The sequence below is a fragment of the Physeter macrocephalus genome, chromosome 11 (genome assembly GCF_002837175.3).
Source record: "Physeter macrocephalus isolate SW-GA chromosome 11, ASM283717v5, whole genome shotgun sequence".
In the NCBI taxonomy this organism is placed as follows: domain Eukaryota; kingdom Metazoa; phylum Chordata; class Mammalia; order Artiodactyla; family Physeteridae; genus Physeter; species Physeter macrocephalus.
Genome location: NC_041224.1, coordinates 56,851,363 through 56,863,592, shown reverse-complemented (window position 1 = coordinate 56,863,592; position 12,230 = coordinate 56,851,363). Strand labels below are relative to the sequence as shown.

The 12,230-nt window shown below is 43.9% G+C and overlaps 2 protein-coding genes across 4 annotated transcripts in view; one reads left to right on the top strand and one right to left on the bottom strand.

Moving 5' to 3' along the window:
• SNX1 (sorting nexin 1) overlaps window positions 1-295 on the bottom strand; it is a 45,050-nt gene extending 44,755 nt beyond the window's left edge. The window contains exon 1 of one of the 3 annotated variants that reach the window (XM_007120688.4): window positions 98-295. In XM_007120688.4, coding sequence (XP_007120750.1) covers window positions 98-256 — 159 coding nt within the window. In that variant the 5' untranslated portion in view covers window positions 257-295. The remainder of the gene's footprint in view (window positions 1-97) is intronic. The other 2 variants (XM_007120690.4, XM_007120689.4) reach the window with 2 other exon arrangements.
• A 3,061-nt stretch (window positions 296-3,356) lies between these two features.
• Window positions 3,357-12,230, top strand: part of CIAO2A (cytosolic iron-sulfur assembly component 2A) — a 16,885-nt gene continuing 8,011 nt past the window's right edge. Inside the window, exons 1-2 of the mRNA XM_024128751.3 lie at window positions 3,357-3,611; window positions 7,874-8,038. Of these exons, the coding sequence (XP_023984519.1) occupies window positions 3,488-3,611; window positions 7,874-8,038 (289 nt within the window). The 5' untranslated portion in view covers window positions 3,357-3,487. The remainder of the gene's footprint in view (window positions 3,612-7,873; window positions 8,039-12,230) is intronic.

Here is a 12,230-nt window from a genome sequence, read left to right as displayed (position 1 = left end):
TTCGCCGGGCCCACTCTGCCCAGCCTCCCCAACCCTCGCTTAGCCTCGCTTTCCTTTAGGGGCGCCCGCCCGCCTGCCCCGAAGGGTGCGAACTCACGGCCTCCGCGGCGCCGGTGAAAATATCCTCCCCCTCGGTGTCGCTGTCCCCGGCCTCTGGTTCTGACCCCCCGACCGCTCCCTCGGACTCCGGCTCCAGGACGGGGAAGGGCGGAGGGAGTCTTCCCGAAGCGCTACAGCCACCACCCCCCGACGCCATCTTCCTCCACCCACGGCGGAAGCCGCAACAACAACTTTATAAAGAGATAGTGCCGCGAGCAAAGCGTTCCAGTGGCTCGGAGAGGGGTGGCCGCTACCAGTCCCACAGGGCGCGCGGGGCGGGGCCTACGCGCTGGGGGCGGGGCGGGACGACCCGGGGCTCCTGCCCAGCCAATCCAAATCCTGGGTCTCGGGGCTGAGCTCTTAACCTACGGGGCAGAGGGACAGAAAAGGAGGCGCTAGGGGACGAGCATGTTCTTAACGGCTCTTTGTGTTCTAGATAGCTTTATCTACAGGGCTTCTTAAGGAGATGAAGAAGCGAGTCTGAAAACCTCTTCGTGCCAGCAACCCATGCCAAGCACAATGGCTACACAGAGATTCAATAAATATTTTTTAAAAATTATTTATATTTTTAATTGTTGCTTTCATTGGGTCTTCGTCGCTGTGCGCAGGCTTTCTCTAGTTGCCACGAGTGGGGGGCTACGCTTTGTTGTGGTGCGTGGTCTTCTCATTGAGGTGGCTTCTCGAGGAGCACGGGCTCTAGATGCATGGGCTTCAGTAGTTGTGGCACGCGGTCTCAGTAGTTGTGGCTCGTGGGCTCTAGAGCGCAGGCTCAGTAGTTGTGGTGCACAGGCTTAGTTCCTCCGCAGCATGTGGGATCTTCATGGGCCAGGGCTCAAACCCATGTCCCCTGCATTGGTAGGCGGATTCTTAACCACTGCGCCACCAGGGAAGTCCTCAATAAATATTTTTGATTGAGGTCTCTGAACAGATACAGTAAAGTTTTGCTATTCATTCTTTCGACAACATTTAGTTAATTCATTCAAGAAATATATATTGAGCATCTACTGTGTGCCTGGCACCCTGCTATGCGTTTGCGATATAGAAATAAAGACGCTTCTGGCCCACTAGGCGCTTGAGGGAGATGGGCATGTAAGTGAACAGTGCTATAATGTGCCGTGGGAGCATAGTAAAAGAGATCATCAATTCTGTTTGGAGAAGTCGGGAGGCCTCAAAGAGGAGGTGAGACTTCAGTGTCCTAAATTTGATCACAAGGAAGTTAGAATTATCCTCTCAATTGCTGTGGAGTAAGTGGAGTGGAACAGATGGCAGGGGAATTATTAAACTCTGAACAAAATTTTCCTGGGACCTAAATTATTCACTGGTTGTCTGATGGGCCTAAAATCTAAATCAGCTAGACAAGAGTTTAAAGATAAATGGGAGGAATATTACTCAGCCATAAAAAGAAACGAAATTGAGTTATTTATAGTGAGGTGGATGGACCTAGAGAGTCTGTCATACAGAGTGATGTAAGTCAGAAAGAGAAAAACAAATACCGTATGCTAACACATATATATTGAATCTAAAAAAAAGAAAAAGGTACTGATGAACCTAGTTGCAGGGCAGGGATAAAGAGGTAGACATAGAGAATGGACTTGATGACATGGGGTGGGAGGGCGAAGCTGGGGTGAAGTGAGAGTAGCATTGACATATATACTACCGAATGTTAAACAGTTGGTTGCTGGGAAGCAGCAGCAGAGCACCGGGAGATCGGCTGGCTTGGTGCTTTGCGATGACCTAGAGGGGTGGGGCAGGGAGGTTGGGAAGGAGGCTCAGGAGGGAGGGGATATGGGGACACGTGTATGCATATGGCTGATTCGCTTTGTTGTGCAACAGAAACTAACACGGTATTGTGAAGCAATTATAACCCAATAAAGATCTATTTTTTAAAAAAGATAAATGGGATATGTTATGGGATAATTCAGCAAGATAATCCTTACTTTCCTTTCAATAGACATGGTATGAGGGCTTCCCTGGTGGCGCAGTGGTTATGAATCCGCCTGCCAATGCAGGGGACACGGGTTTGAGCCCTGGTCCGGGAAGACCCCACATGCCGCAGAGCAACTAAGCCTGTGCGCCGCAACTACTGAGCCTGTGCTCTAGAGCCCTCGAGCCACAACTACTCAGCCCGCATGCTGCAACTACTGAAGCCCGCGTGCCTAGAGCCCGTGCTCCGCAGGAAGAGAAGCCACCACGATGAGAAGCCTGTGCACCGCAACAAAGAGTAGCCTCCGCTCACCGCAACTAGAGAAAGCCTGCGCAGCAACGAAGACCCAATGCAGCCAAAAACAAATAAAATTAATAAATTAAAAAAAAAATAAAATAGAGATGGTACGAAACTTGTCATCAACTTTGATAAAAGGTTTCATTTGTTCGTAACTGCAAATTCCTCAACATCAGGGGTTGGCTCCCTCACAGGTCTGTGAGCTGCTTGAGGGTAAGGGCCGTGTCCTATCTTCGTATCCTTGGCGTCTATAGACCAAGTCTGACAAATTAAGTATCGAATAAAGGTTTGAGATTTGACTGTAGGGATGGATGGATAAAATTAAAATTAACATCATCAACCTTGTTACGGGCATCCATCACAGCCACCAAACCGGAGGGCTTAAGACGTTCTTTTTAGGATGGCGATCTCCAATATCACTATTGGACACACTGGACATACGGAAAGCTCTCTCGTTCTAAGTTATCTTGAAGGCGATTGGCAGAAATATTCAGCTCATAGTGGGGATTTGTGCTAGCCTGAGTCTCTATGAGACGAGAAACCAAAAAGGAACCCCTCCTCCCGCCACGCCTAACCATCCTTACTAGGCTCCGAAGACATCCCGTTTAACCGCAACGGAAACTCACTTCCGGCCTGACTAGGACGTAAGAAAACTTTGACTGGAAGCGGCCCTCTCGGAGAAATAATAGTAGGGAGTCACTGTGCAGACGCTCCTCCAGCACTAGAAATCAAGATCTCCTTTCCCCTACCTCTTCAGGGTTTCATCTTTAGCTTATCCAGACGCTGAGTGAGGCAATTAACGGTGGTTAACAGACCGTTACCTGCCCCCGCCCACCGTTGGAGACTACAGATCCCATATTGCAGCTCGCCGTCTTCCAAAGAAAACGTCCATACGTCCCAGCGCGCAACGCGCCTCCTGGGCCTCTAGGAATTTTTCTCCCCTTGTTCCCCGAAACCGAGCAAAGCGTGCTGGGGCTTGTAGTTCTCGCGGCTCCCTTACCTAGGTGCTTCGCGATACTCCGTCCGGTCCCGCCTATTCTCTGCTCCCCTGGACCTTTAGGCTTGTCTTGGCCCGTTTGAAGACCAGGAAGTTGATAAGTCGCGAGGCTCGCTGCTGAGAGACGGTGGCTCGGGTGGGACAGTCGCCAGGGATGGCGGAGCGTAAGGATGGAGCGGGTGTCCGGACTGCTCTCCTGGACGCTGAGCAGAGTCCTGTGGCTGTCGGGCCTCTTTGAGCGGGGAGCTGCCCGGCAGCCCCGGATCATGGAAGAGAAAGCGCTAGAAGTTTATGGTAATTAATTTTACCCAGGGCAGCATTTGGTGGTATACGTGGAGGCGGGGGTAACGAGGGCCTCACCTGAGGGGTAGGAGTGGAGACTCGGGTTTTTGCCAGATCTCGTCCGGGAGCGTAGGAAGCTTTTTCTCCGGAGTCCTAAGTCACGCGGGCATGTGGGTCTTTCTAGGACCCAGGCTCTTGCTAAACCCGGGGCAAGCCGAGCCTGGAGGTCTCAAACGCTTCATTTCCCTTGTCTGCCCCCACGTTCTAGTGGCCATCTCAAGACTTATGGGCAGAGCAAGCGTCTAGGGTGCTTGGTTAGGAAGCAAAGCTGGCCTGATTGCCCTACTTGAGCCTCCTTCCTTCCTAGCCCCTGGACACACACTCCTCCTTCCACCGCCGAGGGTACTGCTGGGTGACTTACGAGTTGGGGACTGGCCCAAGGTCACAGCCACCCTCTTCTGCTGCAGAGGCCGTAGGCAGAGGTCCCTGAGAGCCTGGCCTTGAACTTATAGTTCTTTAACACACCCAAGCCTGGAGTGCAAAAAAGAATACACACACATTGAGTTATATGTATGTGTAACGTATATTATATATATGCACACACACACATATTCTCTATTCAACCCCTGGAACCATCTTCATCGTACAGATGAGGAAATAAAGGTTTAGAGTGGTTAAACAACTACCTGGAGGCCACTCTGCCAGTAAAGAAACAGCAAAAACCAAAGCTCTTGTCTTCTGATTCCAAACTTAGTGCTCTTTTCATCACTTCATAATTGCTTTATGACTTGCCTTTTTTGGACTTATTAGTATTGTTTTTGAAAACTAAAACGACTGAATCTAACGAGCATTCAAAGATTCCTGCTGATGGAGGGTAAAAGTATAACCACAAGAATCAGATAATGCAGGTAAGGATTATAGACCGGTAGAAAGAAGCCAGAGATGTTAAAGACCTTCGGAGTTAATCTGTTTTACCTCTGGCTAGGGGCAGGACTTAAACCCACTCAGGTCACAAGTGTGAGTGGAATAATCTCCACAAAGCAGTAAGCAGAGGTCCCCAAGAGCCCGGCCTGGAACTTATAGTTCTTTAACACACCCAAGCCTGGAGTGCAAAGAAAAATATACACACAGTGAGTTATATATGTATAATATATATTATACATATACACACACACACTTATCTTCTCTAGTCAACCCCTGGAACCATCTTCGTCGTACAGGTAGGGTTTGTGGTTAAAGGTGAAGGGAGGTGTGGTCAAAAACTGTTTTACATAGCAGATTGGAATTGGATCCTGAAGGTTTAAATATAAATGAAGAATTTAATATCAGTGCAGAGCCAGTAGAAGAATTTTAGTCAAGGGAGCAATGTGAGGAGAGCAACATTGCTTTCTTTCTAAAGAAATAAATGCAAATCACTAGAAAAGTAGAGAAGTTGAATAAGGCGTGAGATTTAATTTCAGAGTTATTTAACATATAAACAATATAATGCAGCTTGTATATATGAGCCTTACAGGGAAAAGGCCTAGGATGAAGGGGAAAAATTTCCTTTTCAAAAAAACCTGTTTCCCTGAGCCCCGTGTTTCACAGCCTTGTGAAGCCTCTTTTTCCTGCCTCCCTTTTCAAATTCTGTTTCTAATCAAGTGATAAGCTCAGGAGTTGCTGGGGAGAAGATAGAGTTTGATTGATTTGTTTTTCCCAGCTGGATTTCTGATTACAGGGGCGCTGTGAGTAATAGAACAAAACCTCAGGCTTGAGAACATCAAGCCCGTCCCATGTGAACTCCCTCTGCTTTTTTCTACCTCACTATTTCTCTTATCATTCTCCTTTTCCATCTTTTTCTACAACCTCAGGGTAAGAAGGAAATCTTTTCCTCTCTACTGCCAACCCAGCCTCCCACATCTTTGGTCTCATTCCTTTCTGCTTATTTTACCAGCCTCCTCCCCTCCCCTCCTTGAAATTTCAGTGTCTCTTCCTCTATTTTTTTTTTCCTTCCTCTGTTTGATCCTTCCCCTTGGGCTATAAAACACACTCAAGTTTCCCTTATCCTTGTCATTGTTCTAGCTTTTTCTAAATGCACTGTCCTTTTTTTGCTCTTCCCTCCTTCCCTGTCAAAGCCCTAGGATTACATTTGCAGTTCCTTCTCACTTCCCCTTTTGCAAGCTGGCCTCTGCCTTTACCTCTCTACTGAAAGTGCTTTCTTACAGGTGACCTTCTGAGACCTGCTTTAGCTTTCGTTAACCTGCATTTTTCTGCAGCATTTTTTTTTAAATTTATTTTTGGCTGTGTTGGGTCTTCTTTGCTGGAAACGGGCATTCTCTAGTTGTGGCGAGCGGGGGCAACTCTTCGTTGTGGTGTGCGGGCTTCTCATTGCAGTGGCTTCTCTTGTTGCGGAGCATAGGCTCTAGGTGCACGGGCTTCAGTAGTTGTGGCACGTGGGCTGAGTAGTTGCGGCTCGCGGGCTCTAGAGCGCAGGCTCTGTAGTTGTGGTGCACGGGCTTAGTTGCTCCACAGCGTGTAGCATCTTCCCAGACTAGGGATCGAACCTGTGTCCCCTGCATTGGCAGGTGGATTCTTAACCCCTGTGCCACCAGGGAAGGCCCTTTTCTGCAGCATTTGATGTTGTTAACCATCCCCTCTTCCCTTTTATGCTGCGTTTTGCTTTTCTTCCTCCTACTGATCCCCAAATTCGGTGCTTCCTACGGATCTATACTTGGTTCTCTTTCCCTTTACATTTGTGATTCTCCAACTGGACTGCACATAAGACTAGGCTGAAGAATTTTTTTAAGTCTCAATGCCCAGGTCACACTGTGAATCAATTAAATCAGAATCTCTGGTAGGGCTCAGACACCAGTTTTTGTTTTTGTTTTGAAACATTCCTAGTGATTCCATTGTTCAGCCAAGGTTGAAAACTACCGTTCTACTCATTGTTCTTTGTGAATCCCATGAGTTCAACAGCCACTCTAGCCTTGGTTCTCTTAAACCTTATGCCATAATTCAGTGTTTGCTGGAATGTTCCATTAGTTTGCCCCTTAAGCACCTCAGAATGATTATATATAATATTTAACCTGTTTATCTCAGCCCCCACCCAAATTTCTTCCTTTGTTCTCTTTTTTTTTTTAATTCTATCTTTTTTCTCACAGGCGCTTAGATTTACAATCTTAGTCATCTTCCTTTTCTCCCTTTCCTTGTCTTCTACATCCAAATAGTTGTCAGATTCTGTTGATTCTGCCTCTGAAATTACTTCTTCGTCTTTCCCCTACTCTCTATTGCTATGGTCATGTTCCTGATTTAGGCCCAGCTTTTTCAGCTGGTATCCCTGGCTCTGCTCTTTAGTTCTGAGTCTACCAGCTGACAGTGTAATGCTGTGCATGTCACTCCCTTGTTCAGAACCTCTTGAGGACGTCCTATTGCCTGTAGCTGACTCTAAAAGACCCTTAATGGGCTGGCCTAAACTCTTAATAACTTCTTCCCTTATGCTGAGTTCCGTGCAAACTAAACTTGTTATTTACTTTCCTTCACCTTAAATGGCAAATATTGAAATGTTACCCATTTTTTTGTTTTTTGTTTGTTGTGGGGTTTTTTTTGGCCGCGCAGCGCGGCTTGCAGGATCTTAGTTCCCTGATCGATCAAACCGGGGCTCCTGCAGTGGAAGCGTGGAGTCCTAACCACTGGACCGCCAGGGAATTCCCCAAAATGTTACCCATTTTTAAAGGCTTGATTCAGATTCCATTTCCATAAATCCCGATACTAAATTCTTCCAAACTAAGTTATTTTTTCCCTTGAACTTCTATGACACTTTCCCCATTCATGTATTCTCTCTGCAAGGTTGGATCCAAGAAACTGGACATGAGGTAGTAATAATCCAAGAAAATGGTTTTCTCAAAAGGACACTAGTAGTAGAAATTTCTGCCAGCAAACTGGGGAGTGGCTGTAGTATTTGCTCAAACAAAAAGAAGTCAGTGTTTGGATTAGGACTGGCAAAATTGTTTGTATTTAGAATATTCATGTTTTTTTGTTTGTTTGTTTGTTTTTTTGTGGTACGCGGGCCTCTCACTGCCGTGGCCCCTCCCGTTGCGGAGCACAGGCTCCGGACGCGCAGGCTCAGCGGCCATGGCTCACGGGCCCAGCCGCTCCGCGGCATGTGGGATCTTCCCGGACCTGGGCACGAACCCGTGTCCCCTGCATCAGCAGGCGGATCCTCAACCACTGCGCCACCAGGGAAGCCCTGAATATTCATGTTTTAACATAAAACCTTTTCTCTGATGTTTCTTTAGATTTGATTCGAACTATCCGGGACCCAGAGAAACCCAATACTTTAGAAGAACTGGAAGTGGTAACGGAAAGTTGTGTGGAGGTTCAGGAGATAAATGAAGAAGACTATTTGGTTATTATCAGGTTCACGCCAACAGTACCTCATTGCTCTTTGGCGACTCTTATTGGTAAGGTTTTAGATAAAGATATTTATATATTAATTCTGAATTATTCTAGCTGATACTGACCCGCAGTAACAATTAGCATCATGTATCATACTTTATGGTTTACAGAATATTTTTTGTAGTTCTCACAATTAGCGTATGAGAGAGTCAATATTATCTTCATTTTACAGATGAGGAACCTGAGGCTCAGAGAGTTTAAGGGACTTGCTCAGCATCATGTAGGCAGGAAATGATGAAGCTGAGGCTCAATTCCAGGTCTCCTGACTTTAAGTGTGTTTTTCCTTCAGCTGTACCATGCTGCTTCTCTACAATTAATGGAGCCTGAGTGTGGGCCAGCTCCTCTCCTCAGTTCTGGAGATTGGAATGGGTGTTGTCAGACTAACACTGCTGCCCTCACCATCTTCTCCTTTTAGCTGCTCTCTTGGCTTCTATGTAGCATGGGCAAAAGTCCTGGTGGGAGGGTATTTTTTCAGGTAGTTTTCTTTTTGAGAGGTTGCATTCCCAATATTTTGGATTAGTTAGCTGTGACATATACAGTAGATATCTTTGAATGTATACTTTGTTAAAAAGAAGGTAAAGAAAGTTTATTTCAAACCAGATCTTGATCAGTAGGGAAGTAATTAAATAATCAGTGGTGGTGTTTATTAACAATGGAATACTATGCAGCTATAAAAAAGAATGAAGAAGCTCTCCATATACTAATATGGAAAGATCTCTATGACATACTGTTAGGCAATAAAAGCAAGTATAATATTGCTACATTTGTGTAAAGAAAAGCAAAAATATACATTTATATATATATATATTTTTGTGTGTGTGTGTGGTACGCGGGCCTCTCACTGTTGTGGCCTCTCCCGTCGCGGAGCACAGGCTACAGAGGCGCAGGCTCAGCGGCCATGGCCCACGGGCCTAGCCGCTCCGCGGCATGTGGATCTTCCCAGACCAGGGCATGAACCCGTGTCCCCTGCATCATCAGGCAGACTCTCAACCACTGCGCCACCAGGGAAGCCTTACATTTATATTTGATTGCATATCCATAAAGAAAACATAAGAAATGAATATCTAAGATGGGGGTGGGCATTAGTGATGGTGGGAACTGGTCAGATGGGGGATAAGGTGGCAGGGAGACTGTATAACTTTTTATATTTTTAAGCTTTTGAACATTGAGAATATATTACCTATTTAAAAATAGACATTTATAAAAAGGATTGGAAAGGTAAATATTTTATTACTGTTTCTACTATTGTTTTGAGTTAGTTGTCTTTCTCTTCTCGCTTGTTGGACCTGGGATCCCTCAAGTAGTGGTTTCCAGCATATGGGGCACATCTTGAGGGACTAGATGGTCTGTGAATCCATAGATACTATTGTGGTTATAAAATTCCAATACTAGAAAAAGCATTCTTTTTTTTTTTTTAATAAATTTATTTTACTTATTTATTTTTGGTTGCGTTGGGTCTTCGTTGATGTGTGCGGGCTTTCTCTAGTTGCGGCGAGCAGAGGGGCTATTCTTCGTTGTGCTGCACGGGCTTCTCATTGTGGTGGCTTCTCTTGTGGAGCACCAGCTCTAGGCGCATGGGCTTCAGTAGTTATGGCACGTGGGCTCAGTAGTTGTGGCTTGAGAGCTCTAGAGCGCAGGCTCAGTAGCTGTAGCGCACGGGCTTAGTTGCTCCGCGGCATGTGGGATCTTCCCGGACCAGGGCTTGAACCCGTGTCCCCTGCATTGGCAGGCGGATTCTTAACCACTGCGCCACCAGGGAAGCCCTAGAAAAAGCATTCTTGAATACATATTTATTTTTCGTCATTGGACAGTTTCTGAATCAACAGATATAGAAAACAGATTTCAAAAAGTAATATTTATATTGTGTTTCTTAAATTATAAAAGTAACATGTTTGTTGGCAATAATTTTGAAATTCCACAATAGTATAAAGAGGAAAATAAAAAAAAGTTGTCATTAGAATGTGTGCTCTAGGCTAAAATTACAGCTCTGTCAGCTCTTGTCACTTTTTGGTCTTGGGCGAGTTACTTAACCTTTCTGAGCCTATTTCCTTATCTGTAAAATAGTGATAATAAGGGTAACTACTGAGTTGTAAGGGTTAAGTAATAGAAAGCATGAAGTAGATGAGAAATGTTTTTTAGTTCTCCTTAAATATTATTCTTTAATTATATGGTCATCATTTTTGTAACCATTTAGACTACTTCTAGCTTCCTACAATTATAAATAATACTATGATGAGCAACTTTATACCTAAATATTTTTATTTATCTCTAGTTATTGCTTCAGGATAAATTTCTGTAAGTGGAATTATTGGGTCATATGGTAGAAATATTTTTAAGTCTCTGGGTAAATATTAGCAAGTCACTGGGAATTCCCTGGTGGTCCAATGATTAGGACTCTGCACTTTCACTGCCAAGGGCACGGGTTCAATCCCTGGTCAGGGAACTAAGATCCCTCAAGCCGCATGGTATAGCCAGAAAAAAAAGTTCATACTCTTTGACCCAGGAATTAAGGAAATAATTCCCTAGGAGAAAATAGTAGGCTGTACAAAACATATATAGTAAATATATGATAATAAATCCTGGAAGTAACTATAGTATCGATTAATACTGAAATGATATAAAAATAATGGCATTTCTTATTTCTATTGAAAATGATGAATATAATCAAGGAATCAAAGTATCTGTGTGAGAGTGGATGAAAAAGCTTGAATGATAAATTGAATTTGCATTATGATGGCAGTTATTTTAAAAAACTGTTACGTGGACAAAGATTGAGAGAGCACATGAAATAAAAATAACTGTAAAGGTGTCAAGATTAGATTATGCTTGATATTTCAGATCTGTACACCTCTTGACAGAGTTTTGTCATTTTTTTGGCCCTTTTGATATGGGTTTCATTTAAGACCATTGGCTTTTGAGAATGTTGTATGGTAGTGCATCATAGTAATCGTGTTCAAGCAACATGACTGGAAAACTCGATGAAGGGAGTCCTCTTTCTGGCTGATGCATTAGGAGGCATTTCCTATGAGCAGATAGTACTAAGCAGAGAAAGGCACCTGAGTCAGAGTTCCACCCTGACTGCTTAGGTTGTCACCTACTCAGTTACCCTGGTATATAATTCCAAAGACAAGGAAGACTCAAAGCAGGTGAGTGGGTAGGGCAGAAAAACCACTTGATAATCTTTTCTGTTGACTTAAACAAGAATGGCTGAAGGCAGGATTTGAAGGGCATAGGACTTGGAGTCTAGATTTAGCTTCCAGCTCTGCCACATATTAGCTATGTGATGTGGAACAAATCACTTATCTTGGTTCCTGGCTGTAAAATGAAAATGATAAAATAGTAATAGCTAACATTTACTGGATACTTATTATGCGTCAACTACTGTTTTAAGCATAACTATATTTACTCCTCGTGCGTAACAACCTTATATATAGTGGTACTATTATAATACTTGTATAACAGATAAGGAAACTGAAGTTCAGAGAGGTTAAGTAACTTGCCTGGGGTCACACAGCTAGTGTGTAGTGGAACCACTTTTGAACCCAAATTATCTATCTCAGTTATGCTATACTGCCTATCTTGAGGATACTGATATTCAAGAAAGCGCTTTGTGAACTGTAAAACAGTTATTATTTATGGGTAAAATACCTACCAACAGTGACTAGAACACATGAGGATGCTCAAGAAACAAATTAAGGAGACAATGTGGGAGCAGAGGAAGGACAGCCCTCCAGATAAGCTTTAAGGCAGATAGATACTCTAAAGGGAAACCTTTCTTTTCTTTTTTTTTTTTTAAGGGAGACCCTTCTTAAGGAAATTATATATTTTCTTTAGTATTCCCTAATATTTATTATGGAATTACTGTGTTGTAGACTCTAAAGTAGACCCAATCTCATTGTAGCTCATTTAATTCTTTTTCCTTCTCTGGAATTTTTCAGATGATTCTGTTAGAAAACCTAGTGGTACTTTAGAAAACCACAAGCAAATTAATTTCATACCTCCCCCAAAGATAGGTAGTCTAACAATTATGTTTTGCTGTGTTATGTTTGGGGTTTTGTTATTGCTGTTTATTTTATTTTATTTTTTTTAACATCTTTATTGGAGTGTAACTGTTTTACAATAGTGTGTTAGTTTCTCCTTTACAACAAAGTGAATCAGTTATACATATACATATGTTCCCATATCTCTTCCCTCTTG